The 24,324-nt window shown below is 38.5% G+C and overlaps 1 protein-coding gene and 1 long non-coding RNA gene across 2 annotated transcripts; one reads left to right on the top strand and one right to left on the bottom strand.

The window, feature by feature from the left end:
• Window positions 1–578: 578 nt before the first annotated feature.
• On the bottom strand, window positions 579–8,677 carry LOC120575161. Its single transcript, XR_005641958.1, has 3 exons — window positions 8,515–8,677; window positions 3,126–3,144; window positions 579–645 (listed from the first exon to the last, which is right to left on the bottom strand). It is a non-coding gene; the product is annotated as an uncharacterized LOC120575161 (long non-coding RNA).
• A 568-nt stretch (window positions 8,678–9,245) lies between these two features.
• On the top strand, window positions 9,246–21,302 carry LOC120575160 (transmembrane protein 235). Its single transcript, XM_039825808.1, has 4 exons — window positions 9,246–9,718; window positions 10,996–11,073; window positions 11,542–11,679; window positions 19,991–21,302. The coding sequence occupies exons 1-4, from the start codon at window positions 9,544–9,546 to the stop codon at window positions 20,233–20,235; spliced, it is 636 nt and encodes a 211-aa protein (XP_039681742.1). The 5' UTR covers window positions 9,246–9,543; the 3' UTR covers window positions 20,236–21,302.
• Window positions 21,303–24,324: the final 3,022 nt, after the last annotated feature.

The following is a 24,324-nucleotide window of genomic DNA, read 5'->3' as shown; positions in this document are numbered from 1 at the left end:
AATAAGAATGACAGTGCCAAATAATTTAGCAAAGCAAACAAAATATGAAAAACTGAATAAAATGTTTTCATTGCAAGTAACCAAGTAATCAACCTTTCTGACCTGAGTTTCCCCTTCTGTCTGACTGTGTGTGAACCAGAAAACTGTATATCTCTGGTGATAATGGATGGCTCGGTGAATACTGTGCACTCCCTTTGTGTGCTGTACTGCAACACTAACTAGGTTTGCCTGCAGCCAATGTTGACTGGACAAACACTACTAAAATGGAGTTATTTGTGCTGCGTCCAGGTCAAACATGAGAAAGAAATCCAATTCTGTTTCCTTAGAGATTAAAGCTAAGTGCTTGTTTTAAAGGTACACTGTGTAGTGTTTTAAGTATGTTATTAGCTAAAATCAATTTCTTCATTCATAAATATGTCCTTATTGGTGTAAAATTACCTCTGCCAATGATCTGACTTATCCTCGTAAGCGAAGAATTTCTTATCTGTATTTACATTGGACGGGCAAGTCCAAGGAGGCTTCCAAGTCGTTCTGCCATTTTGAAAAAACTATAATAGCTGAGAGGGACATAAAGCACTAGCCTACCTGTCTAGCTAATCCACAACGAATTTTCGTTCAGAGGCAGCATTACGGGACAGAAACCACCTGAAAAGGAGAAGGAGATCAGTGAGTGAGAAATTTTAAAGCCTGCACTAGTTCATAATGGAGGATCATAGGCTTATGCCGAGCCACAGGAGAAGGAATCCTCGTCACCAAAAAAGCGAAAATTGGAAGACATGTTGTCATAGCTTCTTGCTTCAAAACAAATTGCTGTAAAAATACTGGATATTTTGCACAGTAGTGTAGGCTACCGTTTTCCACTAATACAGTTGAATACTGTAAATTCTGATGTCTGTGAGGAACAAAATATTAACGGCAAGCTCCTGTAAAATCTTACGGTAAAAAGCAGTATTTATTTTTTACAGCAAGCTACCTATAATCTTACAGTATGATATAGTATTTCTTTTTCAGTTAACTTTATATCAGACTTGATCTTTGGTCCATTTAATAGTTCATCTGAGCAAAATAAAAAATTAAATGAAATTAAAAAAAAGCCTACACATCAGTGTTTTTATTTGAGATCGAGGACACAATCACAAGAAAATGAAGGAATAGTTTTCATCCGGACTCTTAAACTGACCAAACTGGATGGAACACTTGAGGCATCACCTGCTGCTTTCCTCACCGTTCTCTCGTCAACTGCGCAGGGCACCCTCATCCATCCTGTCCCTGTGGCTTTCTTAAGAAGGTAAATATAAACTTGCAAGTAAGCATTATGCTAATGTGATTTTGTGTTGTATTAACATTTGATTGACTATTTTTATTGCCGAAAATATTGAGTCAAAAGTACGTGCTGCACGCTAGCATACGTTACTGTTATTTAGCAAGTATGTGACTATGTGGACAAAAGTTTAGCTTTCTATTGAAGCACATTAAGCTACTTAAATTAGCATAAGTTGGCTTGGTTCATTTGATTTGTTGTCAGATCTAATTAAAGTGGGCTACAATGTTCTATTTTACCATTTGTTGTTTTACTTATTCAAGTAAAACGGTTTATGGGAGTTCATAGGGAGAAGCTTGTTATGCAGATTGATGCAAAAAGCTAAAAAGTAGCTTCAAATATGCACTATGTACAGTTGCTAAAAGTTAGTTGACTAGTTGTTGATGTAATGATTTTTTTTTCTTGAGAGAGTATTTTAAAGATTATTTTGCTGTGAAGGCTTGTAGTGGAAACATGATAAAACATGATATGGTTCCATATTAAATGCAAATGATCTTTACTTACCATACCTAATATCTTATATGCTTTCTCTATTATTACATTTTAGGCGCCTTATTGGGATTAATCCTGAGAGGGGAAGAAAGGCCAGCCAGGGGAAGGTGGTCCACAAAAAGGCAACAACGGTGAATCACCATTTGGCCACTCTACTAAAAAATGTGATAGACTTTGAGTAGGGCTTTATTTAGCCAGTATAGTTCAGTCCATCTGTCTCAGATGTCCAGGTTCATTTTTGGACCCACCATTATTGAGAGCCAGTTTGATATGTTTAATTTTTATTGTTAATGGAATGTGTGTAATTTAGTTAGCTTTTACTTAGTTTCTTAGCTGCTATGCATTTGATGCAGTGACTTTAACCCACTTTGGGTGAAAGGAGGAAGTAAAAAAAGTAGCAGTAAGGTTAAATTAAGTTGAATTAGCTGATAATTTGTATGCTTTGCAAACAGTCAAACCAGACCTGGGGAGGAAAATACAAAATGTAATGAATGTAATGTTAGCCATCACTTGTCATAGTTCAAGAAAAAATTCTGACAACCAGGTAGTAATGGTGTTTTTATGGATTTTGTAGATACTGAAAATGTTCAGCTTTAATAAATGCTTAATGTTCAGGCCATCTCTTGTCTGAGCCATTTTTGTGACAGCTATTTTCATTTATTATTATTATTATTATTATTATTATTATTATTATTATTATTATTATTATTATTATTATTATTATTTCAGGGGTTTTCATTTTTAAATGTAAAACTTTTAAATCATTAGTTTATATCACTGTGAAGATCACATTCTACAGTTTTACAGTAATAAGATGTTAATGGAGAATACTGTAGGAACTGTAAAATAACAGTATAATTGCAAACAAAGAGCTGACAGTATAATACTGTAATGTTTATTTTCCATACAGCACAGTACTGTAATATTTTTACAGTACTAAACTGTTGTTGTAGATCACAGTAGGTACACTGTAGAATAACAGTTCCAAGCTGGCAACTGTAGCTGCCAGTAGTTTACTATAATTTAACAGGAAATTTTGTTACAGTGTATGCGTAATTGGCATCTGGACAAGTTATTCTGCAACATCCTTAACATCCAATTTCAAAACGTCCTCTTCAACATCATGTCATCAGCAAAAGTCAGACTGGTTTTAAACCAAATTATCAAACAACAAACCACACCTTCACCTTTCAGTTGTCCCTGGTCTCCATCTGTAAGATACTCTCAAAAACTGCTGAGTACCTAATGCTGCTGGCCAAATCTAAAGAGGCATTATAACAGCTGTATTTTTACAAATATTATATTGCCATACCTGGACCTTGGCAGTGAATCTGGAAAGGAAGAAAAAGGCCAAAATCACAATAGGGTTTTACAAATGCACAATTCCTTTTTAAAAGCTTTCAAAGACAAAGGAAGGAGGACTTTCTATGCCATAAAACATGTTTGACACATACCTAACCTAAACCTTGCTACAAATATTTAAATCCATAACTGAATTATTTTGCTATATATAGTAGTGATGTGTGAAAAAACCCTGACATAAAAGGCAATTATTAACACCCAACTGAAACATAACATTACATTACATTACATGTCATCTAGCTGACGCTTTTATCCAAAGCGACTTACAATTAAGTGCGTTCAACCTTGAAGGTGCAAACTCCAGACAACAAGTAGTGATTGCAAGTACATTAGCTTTAAATAAGTAATACTACAAAGAGCCATATGAAAGTGCAGCATCAAGATATATATAATAAATTTCTCCTCCTCCTTTATCCGAGGTGTAGTCGGAAGAGATGTGTTTTTAGCCTTTGGCAGAAGATTAGTAGGTTTTCGGCCATCCTGATGTCAATAAGGAGCTCATTCCACCATTTAGGAGCCAAAAACAGTCGGGATTTCGTTGAGTGATTAGTTCTCCTTCGCTGTGAGGAGGCAGCAAGCAGGTTGGCTGATGCAGAGCGGAGTGGGCGGGTTGGGGTATAGGGTTTGAAAAATTGCAAGCTGAAGAGTCCACAGAAAGACAACACACAACAGATGCCGTGCTGAAATAGACCAATTGCCACTTTTAATTAGGACCTAAAAGAGAGCAATACCAATACTACAAACACCTTAAAGCCAATGAGCCCAGCTCATAACCATAACAATGGAAATGGAAAGAAAGTGAAAACAAGTCCTCTTGAGGCTCAGCTCATTGACAGTGCAAGGACTCAGCACAGACCTCACACAAAGCAGGCCAATCAAATTACAGCCGAATAGAAGTAACGGTACATCAAACACTGGAGATTTATTACAAACCTTGAAGTGAAGTTAAAAGTTATTTAGCATTTACCAGCTAATACAGAGGCAGATTATCAGTTACGGTAGAAAGCCTTCAACCAGCTCAACTAGCTTACAGGGCTCAAACTATTGTATTGGCAACCCCAGCCCCCACTCCTACTCCCGACCAGTAAAACATTTATCAGATTTGTCATTTGGGATGGTTGTGGGACAGGAAGTAAGTGTAACTGTGAAGCCTTTTAGGGATTGTCCACATGACAACGGAATGTTTTGAAAAAAAATGTCCTTTGCATTTTCAAAACTATATTGCGAGTTACATCCTACAACTATCTGCAAAAACTGAATTAGTGATCTAAAAAATGCATCAGGTTAGCTGCGGGCAAAAGCCACAGTTGTAGCACAACATGCAAACAGAAAAAAAGAACAATACCAGCAAGTCAAACCTCAAACAGGTCCACTAGTTCAGTCGTACTGTACCTGTGCACTTGTAATATGTTATGAGACCTATGTGCTTAAAATTCAAACTTGATCTTGTGACCGAGCACTGAGTTACTTTACACTAAGCAAAAGCCAATTCAATGATCCTCTGCAGAACTTTGTTCATTTAAGCGACAGACATGGTTTTAAGCAATATTGTAAAGTCTGCAAAATAAGATGCAAACATACACAGGTCACTAATGTTCTGGGTGAAAATATTCAAGAGCACTTAAAAAGATAACATAAATAACTGGGACTCAACAACTTAACACATCATAGCATTTCAATGCTGCTTTCCACCTAAAATGGCATTTTAGTTTTGAGTGAAAAAATTTATTTAAAGGTGCAGTGAAGATACAATCTTACTGTACATATTTTGAATAGTTCTGTTTATTTGATGGGAAATTAAATAGCTACATTTGTAAAACATTTTGTTGTGTGCAGTCTGTATTTTTGCAACTTAATAAATAAAAATATATATATAAAATCATCACAGTCTATGTCTATAAGACATCAATCTCTGTTGGTTAAATAACAATAAAGAGAGGAAATAATGTTTAATAATATACTTACAACATTACTCTGATAAAAGTCTCATAATCATGATGGATTCTCCCAAAGATAGAATAGAATAGAATAGATAGATAGATAGAAAGTAATTACATTAATTATATGTCAATGCACGGTTTATTTATTGCAATGTACCCTTTTTATTTCCCTTCATGTCACAGCAGATGCATTTGTGGAAACTGAAAGGCAATTCAACTACAAATAGAATGCACAAGGTTTGATGCATCAGAAAATTGCAGTGATCCAGAAGAACCCATCCATTTCCCATCCTACAATTTCCCTCTCCTTGGTGTCTGATGTAAATGGATAAAAGTATGCTTGTCTATAAAAATGGCCACAATTGGCTACAGAACATGCCAGACGTAATTCTAACTTTGTCTACCTATTTCTGACTAAAAATGGCAACCTGTAAAAAAGAAAGTTGGTGATATCCTACTTTTTATCGACTGAGAACATCTGAGATGGCTGACAAGGCTTTAACATTGTGTTCTCATTTGTGAGCTCAGCTGTCTGTACATACTACAGGTTTAGGAAAAGACAGTGGGAAATCATACTTTAATTATGGCGCAGAGTACACAAGATTACAAATTCAACTAATCCACTTGAAATAGGAACTGATCGAAGTTAGTGCCATTAACAATGACTGCAGATACAGATGTTTGAGGTTCCATTTAACATGATTACCGCTTTAATACATATATAATATAATATACAGTGTGCACCAACAACCACCAGGTGGCACATTTGAGCAGTCCAGATGCAGTTTCTCTGTTGGTAGCGTAGACTGTTAATATTAATGGACAAAGCATCCGGTTCGGCGATGTGCTGCAAATGCAGAAGTGCCTTAAACCTGCATTCTATCTGAATTCCAGCAGGGGGAGACACGTGCAGTTGCAAAAGGAGGTCGGTTTCTGTAGAAGTCTATGAGAAAGTGACCCACTTCTTACTTGATTTATTACCTCAGTAAACATTTTCATAATGAGTTTATGGTCTTAATCGCTAGTTTTACGTCTTCTGCCACACAGAATGATGTTCATTTTTTTAATTATAGTCTCGTTGATTTTAAAATTGGCGATAAAGCAGTGGCCATTTTAGGGCGTGGCTATGATGTGATTGCCAGTGAACGTATGTAACGTAACGTAGAGTGTAAGGGTTCCTCCCTCACTCCTCCCTCTCGTCTAAAATCGCCAAATCCGCAACCAGGATGGCTGCGCCCGTAACGGCAAACTCGACGACTCATAGCAGATCTCCACAAACCAATGGGTGACGTCCCACATGCTCTGTCCACTAATTTACAGTCTATGGTTGGTAGAGGGGGAACAGAGAAACACCATGAAAGTATTTGGAAATGAGTCACAGTACTCTGTTAAATTTTCTGCCGGGCCTGTACAGTATATGTACACTTTAGTCTTAATTTCATATTGTTATGATCATAGACTGTATAAAAAAAGTGGACGGACGTGGCTTCCGGGTCTGAAAAGTGAATTGACACAGCCAATGCTGAATTCCCTTAGACCAGCTGATCTTTGCTTAAACCTACATTATTTCTAATGCCCAGCAGAGGGCAACTCCACTGGCTCCAAAAAGAAGTATGATTGAGAAAATGACCCTACTTCTCATTTGCTTTATTACCTCAGTAAACATTGTCCTAATAAGTTTATGGACTCAATCGCTGGCTACAAGTCTTCTTCAGTACAGCGTGATGTTCATTTTGTAAATTATGGTCCCATTTAGAGTGAAGACGGTAAAGCAGGGTATGATTTAGGGCGTGGCTACCTTGTGATTGACATGTCGCCGTGGTAGCGACAGGATAGAGGCTAAAGCTAACCATGGCAACTCTGTTAGATAGCTGTGAACTTTTTTGTCTTGGGACCTGGACCCTTCCACTGTGTGTTTTGACTTCATCAAAGTTAATTGTAACATTGTGGTCACCTAAAAAATTCTTGTTCAGCATTAGGTTGCACCTAGTCTCGCATTGCCAGACCTTCACCACAGCGTTGCAGAGGAGAGTCTGCCTAATCCACACAGCATTCCTGGATGAAAGAAAAACGTGCTCTGGTTTATTGGCATTTCTTTAAACCAATCACAATCGTCTTGCAATGCGTCTTCATCATGCAACTTAAAACTCAGATTGGACAGATGGTCTATCTAGCTGTCTTGATTTACCCTGCAGAGATCTGAGGAGCAGTCAACCATAATCCTCATAAATCAACCGGAGTGTAAAATGCCAACACAAAGAAAGCGGAAGGTAACGGGACATCCGAAAACGGACATCCGAAAAGAGTGACATCCGGAATTTCCGGCAGAACGAGAGCAATCCCGGAAGTGGAACGTCGTGGAACGTTGTGGAAATAGACTAGGTTGCACCTTGCTAGCCAAGCCTGCTAGTTAGTTAGTGTTAGTTAGCCAAAAAAGTCTGGTAAGAGCTGGCGAGGAAGAAGTCAAGTGATGCAATCCATGTCCTACAGTAAATTAACAGTTAACAACATAAAACCTTAGGTAACAATTGTGACATGAGCCTCATTACCATTGCAATATTACCACTGCAAGAATACTCCATATAACTCCCACTTATACCAGCGAGCTGAGTGAGTACACCTGGTTCCCATCACACCTCCACAGTTGTGAGTAGAAATATGTTCTCCATTCCCGTTCAAATTACCCATTGTATTGTCCTCCACCACATAAGCACGACAAATTATCATATGTATATATATATATATTCTCTTATATCTAGTGTTTAAAATGTATTGTCCAATGTTCTTACCAGTTCAGTTTTAATGCTTGCTTCAATCATATTCGTCATGAAAAATAATTGTGCCCACAAGTGTGAAATTACACTGAAATATTCTTAAAAGGTTAGATGTCCTCTGCTTCCTTTTTGTGGGTGCATTTTCAGCACTCTTTTACCTTGAAAAACTATTGCTATTCCTGTGAAGTGAGAATTCTGCTACAGAGAATAACCTAAGGAAAAACCTGCTGCAGTCTGCAAGAGAACTTGGTAAAAATGTAGCCTGTTATCCAGGGAGACAAAAAACATAAAGCTATTTGCTACACAGGCTTTAAAATATCCTGGAGTAGTGGCCAAGTCAGAGTTTAGACCTCAGTACAATTTGCAGTAGGCTATAATTGCTTTTCATCCCAGTCCCCATTCAATTTGACAGTGCTTGGGCAGTTTACAAGAAGAATGGGGGGGATGGATTGTTTAAAAGGCAGATAGACATATCCACACAGACTAGGCTGTGATTGTTGTGAATTGTGAATGTGCCTATTGGCTTGCTTATGCTATGTAAATTGTTTTGTATATTGTACTTCATTTATGTTTGCATTTTTTGACAAAAAGAGAAAAGTTTGGGATTTAATTGTAAAACACCTACCTCAGAGACTGATGCGAAAGCCAGTTCGACAGGCTCCACCAGTGCGTCCCTCCACATGTTTACGTTATTGTTCCTCACACAACAACGTCATATCTTTTAAACGTTTAGCTTCGGTTTACAAAGCTACCAGCACCAGCATGCTGTCTTTTCTTTTTCATTTGGACTCAGGTGTGCTGTATTTTAGACCCAAAACATCAATCATCTTGCCTCACCTAGACCTTCCGCTCCCTGGCTGTAGGCCAGTATGACACAGGCCGGCCTGTGTCATAAATTACAACCACATGTACAGGTAGGTCTACTAGCCTAAATGATTGTTTGATGTAACCGGATGCTATGCCAATCGAGCTTCTTAAATGTGATTATCATATTAGCCGCGGGAGTGCTTTTGTATTTTCTTATGCAAGATTGCCTACTTCCTTAGATTTTTATTTGTTAAATATGTTGTTGTTGTTGTTGTTGTTGTTTCTCGGCGTAGGCTTGCCTACCGTTTAATGGTAGGCTCGGTCCAGTTAGGATACCTGTGGTCATAGCACGCAGCAGCCTTGCATTTAAAATAGTCTAAATTACAGTCAAGAGATCATCAGATAACTAAACATTTGGGCGGATGTGGGCTTGTTTGCTTCAAAAAATAAATTGCAAGCAGCTTCACAACACGATCGCGGTTTTATTTTGGAATTCCGCACCGAAAGTGTGGCGCTTTATCCTCTTAACTTAACTCTGTGGATCAATCCAAGAGCGCTGTAAGCCAACATTACCTGTCAGAGTGATGTGAACCGCGGTGCCGAAAGACGCGTATCTTCTCTTATTTGTAGTGTTTTTTTTCCCTTTTAAAGTAAACAATTAGCCTAATGTCATGTGTTTTGCTCAGTTTCCCGTCTAAACTACGTTTTAGGACCGTGATTGCCACATAGAACCAGCACTTTACAGGGAAGGATCCAGCGGGAGAGCTTTTACGCATCGCGCATCTGTCGATACAGAATACAGTGTAGAAAAATATAGAAATTGCACTATTGCACTGTGGACTGAATAATGAGGTACGGATTGGTGGTTATTTCAGCTGGGTTTACAGGTTTGCTCAGCTTTAGCCTCCTTGCTGTGGCTATATGGACTGATTACTGGTACATTATCGTCGATGTGAATAAACCCAACTGCTCATGTTCAGACGACCTAAGTTCACATTCTGGACTGTGGAGAATTAATGAAGGTATGTAAACTCAACTTAAGCCTACATAGTCTGTAGTTTATGAGTTTGTATTCAGAGGGTACGTCTTACTCAAGTAGCCTATATGTTGTGTGAGCTCAGCTGTATTAAAATCAGATGCAGCCCTCATTTTTCCGGAATAAGTTTTGCGCGGCTTCCCACCGTTGGGTAATTGTGAGAAGCCTTCATCATGTGGCATCAACCTAAAACTCGTAAAACACTTGTTCCCACCTGTGCAAATTACAGTAGGCTATTGCTCGTCTGTAATGTTGACAAAAAGAAAAAAAAACTGTTATATGTAATGCCGTTAAAACATCCATACATTGTTCACGGATCATCTCTCTCTCTCTCTCTCTCTCTCTCTCTCACTCTCTCTCTCTCTTTGTCTCTCTCTCTTTGTCTCTTTCATGTTGCTGCGTAGCCATGTTCATTTTCAGCAGCAATCAAGGCAAGGCCGATGCTCTTTGCCTTGATTCATTCCTTACATGCTAGGGTGGCAAAAACTGCTTGCAGTGAATCTTAGCTGTGTGACACTAATGCACAGAAGAGGCGACATGCCAGTGCGTTTAGCTTGGAGAAATATATGGCAAAGATGGGTTATTAGCTGAATTATTAACTCCACAATAAGATTCTTGAAAACTCACTTTTCATTCAGTGAGTATAATAAATGTAATAACTGTAGCAACTGTAACCCCTCACATCTGTATCAAACCCTGTAGGCAGCTGCAGGCGAACATTCATGGAGGCTGCAAAAAGATTCAAAAGGATATTCTTGGATACACAGCTGCAATATAATCTGCTTGTTGGTTGCACAGTTTGAGGTCCCAGATGTGTCCAATGTGTTGCTGGTGCCGCCAGCAGTTCAGAAGCAAATGCCAATTAACGAAAAGCTCTTCAAGCATTGCACCTGACATAAAAGTGGAACATGCGCTGACACAATATTGTTATATTATAAACTGCACTGGCTAAACTCACAGAAGCAGCAACTTGAGCTTTATTTGCGCAGAGGTGCAAAACTGTTGAAAATTCAGGGCTGAGGAAATTCATTTTGTAGATTAAAGATGTCTCTGTATGACATATATTTTATATGTCATACAGAGACATCTTTAATTGGTTTGATCAATTTAAGCATACAATGTGTTGAAGTTCTAAATAGATTGATCATTATTTGTACAATTCTTATGTAAAAAGTGACGTTTGGTATCCAGTAGCAAATTTCTAGTCCTTCAGCTCCGTCCACACGACTTGTCATTAATAACCTTTTCCCTTGACATTTTCAGGAGCAAACATGAGCTCAGTCATCCCTTCTTTTACAGCAAATATGTCCAGCCTGTCAGAAGTGGAAAGGCACCTTCTTGGTGAGTGGTTTTGTTTATCAACTGGCTTAGGAGTTGATAATGAGGTGGATTTAAAGAACTGAGTCAGTGATTCCTGACAAATGTAATGTATAGGTGTAGTTGGCTGCTAAAGAGATTACATTTACAAGTAACAATATGCTGTGAGAAAACCCAAGCAAACATGAACATTTTTGCAAAGGATAGTGTTTTCTGAAACAGTCCCTGTTTGCAGGTTGGACAATGAAATACAGCAATAAATTGTATACTGTGACAGAAGCTATCTTATGCAAATCTCAACACTTCAACACTTCTTCCAGTTGATTTTCACACCCAACTGACAATTGAAATGGCTCCCTGCAGGCAAATGGGTCAAACTCAGTAGTATATCCAGCTGGCTTGTAGTTAGGGCACTAGAACCAAATCACAGCACAGTTATAATCGTTAAGCACAGTAACCACAGTGTCTTTGTATGTGCGTTTGTGTTTGCAGGCTTGCATAAGGTGGTGGTTATCATATTGCCCCTCAGCCTAGTCCTGCTGGTGTTCGGCTGGATCTTTGGACTTGTCAGTTCGTTAGCCAGCAGTCCCAAATTGCTGGCTGGATCAGCAGCCTACGTTCTCTTCTGCAGTAAGTCCACGCAGAATTGTTTGTTTTTGTCTGAGCCTGTGGCAAATTACATGTGCGTGTAAGCTGCTTTAAAGCAAATCCTTTGCTTGGTTAAGTCAGTATGTAAGATGTCCTGAAGAAAAAGGTGTGTGGCTGGCATATTGTATATATATTTCAACTGCTCACTCTCACTTCTGATCTACTTCTGACTTAAGGCAACTGCAAAAATCCCATTCTAACCTACTTAGACTAAGGGCCAATAGGGAAGGACTGTTATTGGTAGAATCTGCAGCCTCATAATAAATATCTCTGTATGGACATTCAATATCCCAGTTGACTTAATTGCGTTGCCCTAGGTAAGGATCGTTTTGCTCACCCTGTTATTGGAAGGGTGAAAATGGGGAATTTATAAAGGAAATAAGGAGAAAGATACATTAAACTGGTGAGAGCGTACTGTACAAGACTTCCGACACTTCATTCAATCTGTTTGTCACATTTTGTAATTTAAAAAAACATGATTGATTCAGCTCAACCATCTGTAAGAGATCAGACTCCCATATGCTAAATCACAGTGTTGACACCCTTTACCAAACACTACAACAATGATGTAGACTGGTGTGAACAGTTTGTAATAATAATAATATAATAATAATAATAACTTTTTTTATTTGTATAGCGCCTTTCATAAAACCCAAGGACACTTTACACAATTACAGGGGAAACAGAGCTAGGGGAGGTTGTAGGCTGTGACGGACAGGTGGTGTTTGAGGAGTTTTGTCCAGGAATGTAGCATTTCGGATATCTGGAGGGAGGGTGTTCCAGAGGAATGGGGCTGCAACACTAAAGGCTCTGTCTCCGAAGGTACAGAGTCTGGTGTGGGGAATGGAGAGCAGGCCAGTGTCTGAGGACCGCAGGTTTCGGGGTGGGGTGTATGGATGCAGAAGGTCAGAAAGGTGCTGTGTGGCCAGGGCTTGGAGGGATGTGTAGGTGAGAAGGAGGATTGTAGTTATGATCTACTGACAAATTTTTCATGGCACTTGCCAGTAATATTACCATAAAATAAATCATAATTGCAAGCTGGTTTCTGATGAGCCTAAACATGATTTGTGACACCAAACCACCAAACATTCTTACTGTGGAAATTGATATAAATATCAGTATTGATCGCAGCATGTAGAGTGATTGCTCTTCATGACAAAGTGACCCAAAAATGTGGAAGCTTGTTCTTGATTGAAAAACTCAGTCAGACTTTGCTCTGGAATCATTAGGGCACGCTCTCTTGTGTCATTCTCTCTTTCAAATGGCGTCTCTGTAAAATATAAACAGAATTTCCTTTTTGTTGAAATTGAGTGTGATCACATAGACAGTCTGTATATATATATATATATATATATATATATATATTTAGATATATTGTGGCTTATTACACAAATTGTTGTCCCGATAATCTTGGGCAGTCCAATCATAAACTTCCTAAAATGTAATTTTGATCTCATTATGCATAAACCCAGATATTTGATGCAATTGGTACACACATTCATGTTCCCCTGAAGCCCACAGCACCTCATACCCGCGCAAAGTCACCGTTTGGGCTATTGGACTACTACCAAACGCCGCTGCCCTGACAGAGCTCCAGGGCCTGCATCTCCTCTCTCTCTGCTAGCTAAATGGCCCGTTGTGTGAGAGTGAGAGCGCGGTCAGCGAGCTTGTTACACCAGCAATCTCTTACCACATGTTACACACATGTCACGCCACTTAGCTATACAACATACCTAAAGGTCTTATAAAGCTAACAACGTTGTCCAATTTCAAGTTAATGAATATTTGTGAGCTGTAAGGGTTTCGTTAGCTGCGACTGTCCCTTCAATCCTATGTGTACACATTGAGGCTAGTTAGCTTCATTTTGGTCGTAATTCGAGTATATTTACAGTTTGAATTTCGTCACGCCACTTATACAACATCTAACTAAATGTTTTATTAAGCTAACAACGGTGTCCGATTTCAAGTGAATGAATATTTGTGAGCTGTAAGGGTTTCGTTAGCTGTGACTGTCCCTTCAATCCTAGCTACAAATCACGGATAGTTAGCTTCCTTTTCGCCTTAATTCGAGTATATTTACAGTTTGAATTCCGTCACGCCAGTTACACAACATTTAACTAAATGTCTTATAAAGCTAACAACGGTGTCCGATTTCAAGTTGATGAATATTTGTGAATTTCAGAGGAATTCTAAGAGGAGGCTAGCTAGCTCTCATTGATAGAGCTCCATCCAGCTGCAGGCTCTATCAATGAGACTCACGGACAAGCGGCGTTTATTTCCCCAATCGTTTGTTTAAATAACTCAACACATTATAATTACACACATTAAAAGATTAACTGGAACCTGTGATAACAGATTGCTGGTGTAACAAGCTCGCTGACCGCGCTCTCACTCACACACACGGGCCATTTAGCTAGCAGGAAGAGGGGAGCTGCAGGCCCTGGAGCTCTGTCAGAGCACCGGCGTTTAGTAGTCCATTAGCGGTGTTACCGGTGACTCTGCGCAGTGCTGTGGGCTGCTAGTCGTAACGGAGCTCACTCGAGCTCACAGCAGGCCGGGGGCTGTGAAGGAGGCCGGGCGGCGGCGAGGGGCAACACAGGCAGCACCGGCCTCTGAAGTCCGACACACAGTCGGACAAAATTTGCAATTAGACATCAATTTTCGTAAAACGGTCCACATTTGACCTCTACATAGTTGATTTCTCGCATAAAAAAGTCTCAGAAGTGAATTTAATGGTAAAATACCATATGAACAATGTATACAATTTCTGAGATCTGCACGACCTAGATTCAGAAGACTAACTGATCTCAGGTCAGTTGTGTAGCCTATGCAAATGTTGGGGTGTGACAAACACAGACTAGAGCCAAATGAGGAGGAGCCGCAATAGCTGACGTCAACTATTGCGGCTCGTTGAGATTCGCCCGTTTTCAGAGGCAGTTTCAAATAGTGAGATTTGCAGAGAAAAGAGGTGTCAATGGGATTTAGAGGTTCTATGTATGTCCCAGTTACCCACTAAACTGTCATTATTCAACTATGACAAGGTAAAATCAGTTTTGCATTCTATCACCCCTTTAAATGTAATAACATTGGTGAGCATGTTTCAATGCTAGTATAGCATTTAGCTCAAATTGAAAATTATAATTGCTAACCGTTTCATATCTGAATGAATAAAAGTATTGAATGTTCAAAAATATAAACTTAATATCAACAGCTCAAAGACAGCTCAAAGACCAAACTGAGTATTCTTCAGTGTCTTTGATGAAACTGGAGTCCTTTTTGTGCACAAATGTCCTCGGTGTGGTCCATACAGTAAGAAGATTTGATCTGCTAGATCCCTATGTGGCAATACAAGGATATGCTTTCATCAGCAATACAGTGGCAAAAAGATTGTTTTTTTCCTTCAATGTGAAGGGTTCAGCTGTTCACCAGTCACAATAAATAGAATATCCATCAAAGAATGCATTTGATGAGGGCCGAACTCAAAAGGGAATGAGTTTGAATCTCGATTTCGGTATGTTTGAGGTTGAATAAAATTACACATTGGGGCTACATTCACTCCAGTTAACTTCACAGTGAACAATGAGAGCAAAACAGCAGCCAATCTCTCTTAACTGAATATTCTAATCGAATCTAAAAACACCACAATCTGCAGCACGTTAACGTGCATAATTTTCTTTAAAGCGCCCATATTATGCTCATTTTCAGGTTCATAACTATATTTTAAGGTTGTACCAGAATAGGTTTACATGGTTTCATTTTCAAAAAACACCATATTTTTGTTGTACTGCACAGCTCTCTCTCACTGCTGCAGATCCTCTTTTCACCTGGTTTCTGTTTTAGCTACAGAGTGAGACCTCTTTTCATCTTCTTCTTCTGTACTAGCTTTGATTGTACTCGCACATGCTCAGTAGTTCAGATGTAGATCATGTCAGCTAGCTAGCTCTAGAGACAGTAAAAGAAAGCCTGTTTCTCCAACTTTGGTCAGTTACAAGGCAGGATTAGCTGGGAGAGTTCTAAATGAGGGCACACGTATAAGTAGTTCTTTTGTAGATTATGGTGAACTTGTGTGTGTTGTAGCAGTGCTTTGCTATTGAGAACGACGTAGCATGCTAGCGTTAGCATTAGCGTTAGCATGCTAATGCTAACGGTTAGCATGCTAACGAGCTAACGGTTGTGGTTAGCCAGCTCTTTTCGGACTGTGACGTCACAGTCCGAGCCGATTTTAAACAGCTCACTAGGAGACTGAAGGCAGGACACATTCAGAAACTGTATCTCACTCAAAACAGCATGGATGGATTTTTTTCAAAGTTTATATGTGTGTGGAAGCACCAGAGACACAAAAGAACACCCCAAATCCCAGAAAAAGTGATTTTTTCATAATATGGGCACTTTAATTGAAAACTCCACTTCTGGCTGTTTACTTTAAAAGTGTGTTTTCTTTAAGTGCTGTGGATAGAAACTTTAAAGTAGCAAGAAACTTCAGTTATTTAAGTGTTAAATTTGTATGTTTAGAACAGATAAAAAATGTGCAATTAATTTGCGAATAATTGTGAGTTAAATATGGACAATCATGAGATTAATCATGATTAAATATTTGAATCGATTGACAGTCCTAATAAAAATGTTCATAAAAGTTAAAAGGAAAACAAAACACAAAAACACTGCAAATTTCCTCAATATTTTTCTCATAAACATTATAGGCCTTTGTTAAGCATTATGACCTAACTACCCTTTTTAGCATCATAGAACTATGATATTGAATTAAAAAACAGAATTGTGAAACATTAATCGAAAAATAATGCAAATGTTTATCAGGGGACACATGTAGTACATGCTTTATCTTTGTTAGAATGTAAATCCCAATCATTTTCTGGAACTTCCACATTTATGTCTCAAATACACACAAAACTGTATGCAATTTGAAATAGTTTTGTAGAACAGCAAAATACTAACCAAACTAATCAATACTCACATAGCCCTTTGGAGAGAAGGCATCCTTCAAAGTGGGAATCAACCCAACAATAGCCAAAGCATACCTCTCCCTCTAACTTAGGATCCTCCTGTCCGCCTGCATAAAGAGAAGTATCCTAAGAGATGTACTTATAGCTCACATTTCTCTCACTGGTTTGCCTATTGTACTGTACCTGTTAATTATGCATAACTCAAATGTCAAAGAAGCTGTCTTCTAGTGCTGTACTTCCGAGAACTGTTTGCCTTGTACACCAAGACATCCTGACCTCTTGCCTTCATCAGCAAAACATCTCCGACCATCTAGTCCTACAAGAGAGGTAATAGACGAGAAGTAATACCTGGGTTCAGATTCAATAGAGTTAGATGAAACAGCATTCAACTGTGCACACTGAAAGTTAACTTCAATAATGAGAATTTTTTTGCCTCATTTATTACCATAACATAGCACGTAGCAATTAAACACAAACTGTTGATGCTTCTTTTGCAGCTTCATCTCAGAATTGCTTGTTCCAGGACAATTAGCTCTGTCTCTCTCTCCGCTGATGGGAATTGCTTATTCTGTGAGACTCTCTCCTTTGCTTGAACAGCAGGACAGCAGGACACCTTTTCAATCTACTTTAGCGAAGAAGAAAACGCCCCTTTTGGCGCTAGCTAACTCAGGTGCACTCTAGTCCACACAAACCCAAAATTGACATATTTCTCAGTTTGAAATTTTAGTATGACAGATATGCCTATATCCAAACACAAGTTTAATGTTGAGCCATTTGTCAATATGTCTTTGAAATTCCACTCTGAACACTCACATCATGTACAGCACTGCTGATTAATCTGGCCTCAGGTCTTATTCTGCAGCTCTGCAACTCGAAATTGTTTTAAAAAGCTACCTTCACTCCATTAAAATGTTAAAATTGGTATTGCTTCTCCTAAGGAAGCACAATAGATGTTTAACAAATCCTTAGTGTGGTATCGGTGCAGAAAGAGCTCAGACCTCACATAAAGTGCAAGGGAAGTCATGCTGTACACAGAAGACTACATGAAAAATGGATCAACTGTAGAGGAGAACTAAAGGTGAAAACTTGCCCACGTAGGAGTACTAATCAACTGCAATGGGAACCTGAGTGGAAGACAGACTGTGTTCATAAGTACTTGTACAAATCAGTGTAGGTATTTACTCCATTTATTTCCAGCACACTACAATTACCACTGTAGTTTAACAACATTATGTCTATAACTGGGTCAAATTAATCCATAATCTGATTTAATCACATTACCACGTCTTATAGTTGAATGGGTAGTTCCACGCACAGAAACAGCTTACTCAACTGTAAGCAGAACTATGTACTAATTCAATGTATATCTCATGTCACAGAAACCACTGTGAAGTGTGTGTTTTGGATGTTATTATTATATTGTTGGTGATGTCTCACTTTTTTTTGTTCCAGTGCTGCCTGCTCTTTTTATATACTCAGCTGTCTTGAGCTCTGTGCCCCGCGGTTGCCTGGAAAAGGCACCCGCCGGTATATAACAACCCCTTTTTTAGTTTCATAAAACGTCCTAGATTTGACAAATATGTAGGATATTACTACAGACATTCATGTTCTTACATCGTTACTTCCAGCGAGTCTGAGTTGTCAAGGCAGCGGCTGGAAACACAGAGCTGCTTAGAACTGTCCACTTGTGATTGAGTCACTCAGATTGGATTTTAATACCAGGTGGAAATGCAGCCATTGTGACAAGGATTTGCTTGCCCTCTATGAAAGGCAGGTCTGCAGAACCCGCTGTACCTCCTATAGCACTGTGTATGACACTTGTATTGGTTAACCTTTCTCTCTCTCTTTCTTTCTCCTCTCTCTCTCTTTCTCTCTCCTCTCTCTCTCTACTAATTGCTTGCCTGCCAATTAGCCACACTACATGATAGATATTGAGAGACAAGTCCACAATTGTGATTTCAAATTAATTAAATATTATTTAATTAGTTGAACTGCAGCAGGTGATTGTTCAGTGTGTTGTGGTCAGTGTTGTAATGTAATAAAGTACAAATACTTCACTCCTGTACTTAAGTAGAATTTTCACGAATCTGTACTTTATTTCATTATTTATATTTCCGGAAACTTTTACTTTTAATCCACTAAATTTCCCCTAAGCATCTTAGTTACTCATTACTACAAAATAAAATCAGAAGAAATTTGTTACACTGGAAAAAAGCAGATTTGGCAAATCATTGCTCCTAGATTGCCAAGGTAATGCACCCTCCATTCCAGTTGGTGCCCTAATGCCTGTTTGTTGCCAAGTGGTAAAAAACAAACATAGGCCAAAACTAAAGAAAAAGAGGAGGAAGCATAATAACTGATAGTGTCATGGAAGCACCTGGTGCAGGCTCTGCCGCCATGGTAACAGATGATGACCACCCCGACAACAGTGGTGATGAAGATAACATTACACACCTTTGGCCATTAGGTTCATCATCAAAGTTTTTTTTTTTGCTTTTAATTTTACTTCTAATACTTAAATACATTTAATATCAGAAAATTACTTTTTATACTTAAGTACAGTGAATAACAGAAAATTTATTTTTATACTTAAGTACAGTGAATATCGATACTTTAAGACTTTTACTCAAGTAATATTCTAAAAGGAGACTTTAACTACCAAAGTCATTTTCTGGTAAGATACTTGTACTTTTACTCAAGTATTGCTTTCAAGTACTTTATACAAAACTGGTTGTGGTTCCTTCTATGTTGCCACACTAAAGGTCAGTCTAAATTGTGCTCCTAGTGGTGTTCGCTCAGTATGCAAAGTGTTTTGGGGTTGACATTCAGTCGTATGTTATTCTTGTCAGCACACCTCTGCAGTAATTTTAAAGACTATACCTCAAGTCTGTTTTGGAATCAAAAAAGAAACCTAATAGAACCTTCAAACATACACCACAGGTTCCTCCTGTAGAGTAAATGTTAAGATTTAATTTAGAAGCCTTTAGCTGGATTAATTTGCATATGAATGAGATAATTATTTTGTGTGAAATGGCTTTTAAATCTTTAATGCTTTACAATTTTACTAATTGTTTCCTATGTATGGCTTTAGTGTATATTATCTAATACAATCCATTAAGTTAAGTGAACACAATAATGTTGGAAAAGGATTATTTTCTAATTAATGCATGATCAACTTAATGACTTCATTGTAAAAACTGGTGTAAGAGATCTCGTTACAATTCTTCAAAATGGATCCATTTCCATGTAACAGGCACAAGGGAATGTCTTTAAATCTGGAGGTCTTTTTTTCCCCAATGGTGTCATCTGTTTGTTTCTGTGCACTATAACAGGTATTTTTACCCTGTCTGGGGTGAGCATCTACATCAAATACTCGAACCTGGCCATGGTGGAGTTCCAGCGTATCGTGTCTCCAGAGAACCTCGCCCGTGTGGATGTGTCCTTCGGCTGGTCCTTAACCGTAGCCTGGCTCTCCTACAGCATGGAGTTGGCCACTGGTCTACTGCTTATGCTAGCTGCCAGAATAAGTCAAATTAAGGGATGCTATGACTCTGGCGTAGCCATTGCCATGTTATAAATTAATGTTTTATGATGCCCAATAAGTAATAATTACTGTAGATATATACAGTGGTTTTGTTGTCTTTGAATGTGTTTTTGCAGTGTTTTTCAGTAAATTTAGCCTTTTGTTGCCATATTCCGTCCATAAGCTATGTATGTGTAGCTATTAACGTATTCTGGACGGGTTGATTCAGCAGTAGGTTTTCTGTGAGTTGTGTCTGGAAACATGGTTGTAATTTACATTTGTCTCGCTTCATCTACGAGACAAATGCAAATTCCCTGCCCTGCAATATGAACACAGGCAAAATGAGAATTGAAGTTGTATGGGATAATTTCTGCACCTCGTCTATACCCTGTACACTGCAGTTAAATATGGTTCATATCAGTGGATCAGGATGTTTAATTCAAGTGATTCTGCAGCAGATAACCACCAGTCAGTGGAGACACCTAGACTTTAGCACACAGTCACAACTGGTTCATTTTCTAGTATTTCATGATGGAAAAGCTGCTGCATTGATGTGTTAGAGAAAATTAGCATTTGGCTGATGTAGAAGTTAAGACAATGTTGGCTTGTGCCTTAAAGAGAAAATGTTAGTTTGTGCCTCCTTATTACAAACTTCCTATACACATCCTACTGGTAAATGCATGAATCATGGAAACAGGGCTGAAGATCAGTGCACTCTTGGGGATCCTGCAACGTGTTTTCAGCAGTACAGATGCATGTGTTGCTGCATGCTTTGCAGTAGTAGTATGCTTTTGCAACAGCTAGATATTGTAATATTCTGTCTGTGCTGTCCACTTAGGAATGAGACTTATCTCTGCTTGGAAGTAAAAACAACAATTACAACATTTAGCACTTTGCATTGCTTTCTATTGTGGTGTTCCATTTTTATTGTTAACTGTGACAAAAAAGCAATGAAATATAAATCCAGCTGTAGTCTCAATGCATACTGTAAGTAGGCAACAGAAAAAGGCTGCATTGATTGAATGTTTTTAAATGTCCGTGACACACTGTAATCAAATTGTACATATTGTCCTGAAGATTTTTTTTGTTGTGCGACAATATCTAAAACATCATTGTCCGTATATTTGTTTTACGTGTCCTGTATACAGCACAATTCTTAAACAAGAAGTCTGCCAGATTACCTAGCCACAGTGCCCTGGGACTGCCTGCATCTGGATGTAAATTAGGCACATCAGGAGTCAGGCCAGACAGGAAAGCAATTGTGTAAAGAATTGCCAAAGACAGTCTGAGAAGACTTCAGAAATGTCTGACCAAAATGTTGCAACAGTGTTTTCTATAAAAGATACATTAATTCAGAATATATTTGCACATTTAAACGATTGGAGATGTTGCAAAAGTGAGTTCATAATATTCAGTGCATTACTACCTTTTTTGTGAGTAATATGCTATAAAAGGTGGGAATGAGCCGATAAGGTTCCAAAGCTTCCAAAGCTTCCAAAATAGGCTTTGTTTTCTGTTGGAAATTTAAAAATAAATTGCATTTAAAAGGGAAATGCATTTAAAATATGGAATGTACAAGAAGAAAACTCAACAACAATCAATAATCATCCTCAAATACCATAGCAGCCTTTGGCATCCATGAACATCCCTGACATGAAGTCTTTACCACTTGTTGTTATTAATAGGCATTTGCACAAAGATAATTGTGTGTCTACTCAGAAATTTTGATGAGGCCTACTTCTTTTTTGTGTGTTCAATGACAACTTTGTCACAACTGCAGATCTTCAGTATGCGTACCTGACAACTATTTACTACCAAGAAATCTCAATTCAGTGGATGTTTTTGTATTGATAAACTGCCTGTCGAATAAGGAAAAGTGGATCATGAAGTGGCTCAGTGAAAAAAACAAGCTAATTAAACACAGAAATGTTTAGGTGTCGGAGGCCAAAATGTGAGGTGCACTTTTGAATGACTGTGTTTTAAGTGGAATTGTTGACCCTAGTAAGATGTGGACCTTCACTAAACACACTTATTACACCACTTAGCACTGAAATGGGGGAAAGCAGTGCAAAGCTTTTTGCTAAGGATGTTCATGGCGTCAGCATTAAAAGGTGTGCTTATGTTTGCCTGACTGTGATTTAATGTGCCTCAGTCAGTGAATCAAAATCCAAACCATGAAACATTGTGTCCACTCAGCTGTTTGTTTGGCAGCATCCTGACCAGTAAGCCTGTCTCAGATGGTACAGAGAGCAGAGAGCTAAGGAAGGACCAAAGCAGCAGCTCAGTCTTGCAGCCCTCCTTTTATATATAAGGCCTGCTGAAATCCCATTAAACTTTTATGGAACATAAATCAATCCGCTCTAGCAGACGAACACCAAACTTGGTGCTAAGCAATTACTCTTTGATTTGTGCCCCTGTCCTTGACAGAGTGCAGTAATTTTGACTTGAACATCCTCTAGGCTCACAGTTTTCATCAGAATTACTTTCTGCCATTACAAGGCTAAGCTAACCTGGGCTCAACAAAACACAGCTACTATACCCCGTAATGTTAATTATATTGTCTCCTCTCCCTGCGTATTGCGTTTAATGTCAGACTGAGACTAAGCTGGCCTGGATGAGTGTATCTTTCCTACTTTTAGAGGGGCTTTGTGTTGTGTTAAACTGTTTCACCCAGCCGCATTTTGATTAATGTTCTGGAGCGGGCCTCCTGGCATTGGACATCAGGAGCTACAGCCTGCTCGCGTGCTCCGAGCAGTTCCAGCGTCTCTCGTTGCCTTCGCCGCCACTCCTTGGTGTGTATTTCAGGTTTTAAAAGATGTATTTACAAAAGTAGTATTGTGGGTAGACAAGTCTTTCTCTCCAATAGTGTTTTATGTGTGGTAGTGTGGCTTACCAGCGTTAGCCTGCAGCGTGCTCGCTTACATCTTTCTCCTTCCGGAATCAATCTCAATCTGAAACAATCCTCCATCAATCTCTTACTCAATGAATCTCCTCCACAAGTCTGCAATGGCTGGGTCAAATCAGCATCCACAAACATTTGAACTGTCCCTGATACCAAGCTTAAGTAAGCTTTCAGCTTCTCTGCGTGATTGCTCAACACATTTGGATAAATTTTTAAGTGCTTGCCTCTATAAACCTCTATCAGCAATATACTGTAGCTATTTCTCCATTTGTTGCCATCAGGGGGTTAACATGATCTATTACATATTCTTACACACACTGTGGGAGCTCATATAGTTAATTGGACCGTAATGTGTTCATATGTCTATTATGGCCATACAACATGCAGTACAACATAATTTTACAAAAAAAACATTACCTTAGGTGAGGGTTGAAAACCATGTCATTTTCTAAAGTGATCACTGATAACAATGCTGGTGTAATCTGTAAAGCATAAACAAAACAGCTTCCTCAGTTGATTTTGCTGTATGAAACAAGTGTGTACCTGCAGTCATTGCGATCAGGTCAATGCTTTCTTTCAACAGCCAATGACTCAGATGTTACAGAAAAGTCAATGTATTACTGCGTCGAGGGCAACCATCTTTCTCAGTAAATGTAAGATGGTCGATTTTGCCCTTGTGGAGTGCCACGTATTGACAGAGGTTCCTTAAATGAAAGCACATTCAAGAACAGCCCAATAAAAAAGATTTATTCTTAAAGGAGGACTTTAAATGAATTGGGCCATTTCAAGTCTTACCAGCTGTTGTTAAGGGTTGTGAACTCACATTAACATTGACTATGTTTTTTTTTTCCATTTCACATAAAACACAACAATAGATATCTAGCTGCTACATTCAGGGTACGGCTGAGATTGCAGGGATACGATCATTTTGTATGTGTAATCCTAAACCAAGACTATTATTTGATATATAGCCTGTAATTCTTACATGAAAGGCTCTAAAAAAGATGCTGCACACTGTGGTGTATGCTTTGTGGGAAATTATAGAAAAATAACCCTTGAAGAGGTGTAGACTAGTGTAGTATAGTAGAGCTACTGTACATAATTTAGAAATCCAGTATAGCTCACAAATGTATGCTGTGTATATATATATATATACACATATCTACACATCTTCTATATACAAGAGAAGATGCTGTATATATATATATATATATATACATATATATATATATACATACATA

The sequence above is a fragment of the Perca fluviatilis genome, chromosome 15 (assembly GCF_010015445.1).
Source record: "Perca fluviatilis chromosome 15, GENO_Pfluv_1.0, whole genome shotgun sequence".
Taxonomy (NCBI): Eukaryota; Metazoa; Chordata; class Actinopteri; order Perciformes; family Percidae; genus Perca; species Perca fluviatilis.
This window is presented reverse-complemented; position numbering and strand designations above follow the sequence as displayed.

Excerpts from the sequence above, each read along its gene's own strand:
- LOC120575160 (XM_039825808.1), top strand. The coding sequence starts at position 9,544 with ATGAGGTACGGATTGGTGGTTATTTCAGCTGGGTTTACAGGTTTGCTC. Across the intron at positions 9,719-10,995 it reads ACTGTGGAGAATTAATGAAG|GAGCAAACATGAGCTCAGTC; the intron begins GTATGTAAACTC and ends TGACATTTTCAG. Across the intron at positions 11,074-11,541 it reads AGTGGAAAGGCACCTTCTTG|GCTTGCATAAGGTGGTGGTT; the intron begins GTGAGTGGTTTT and ends TTGTGTTTGCAG.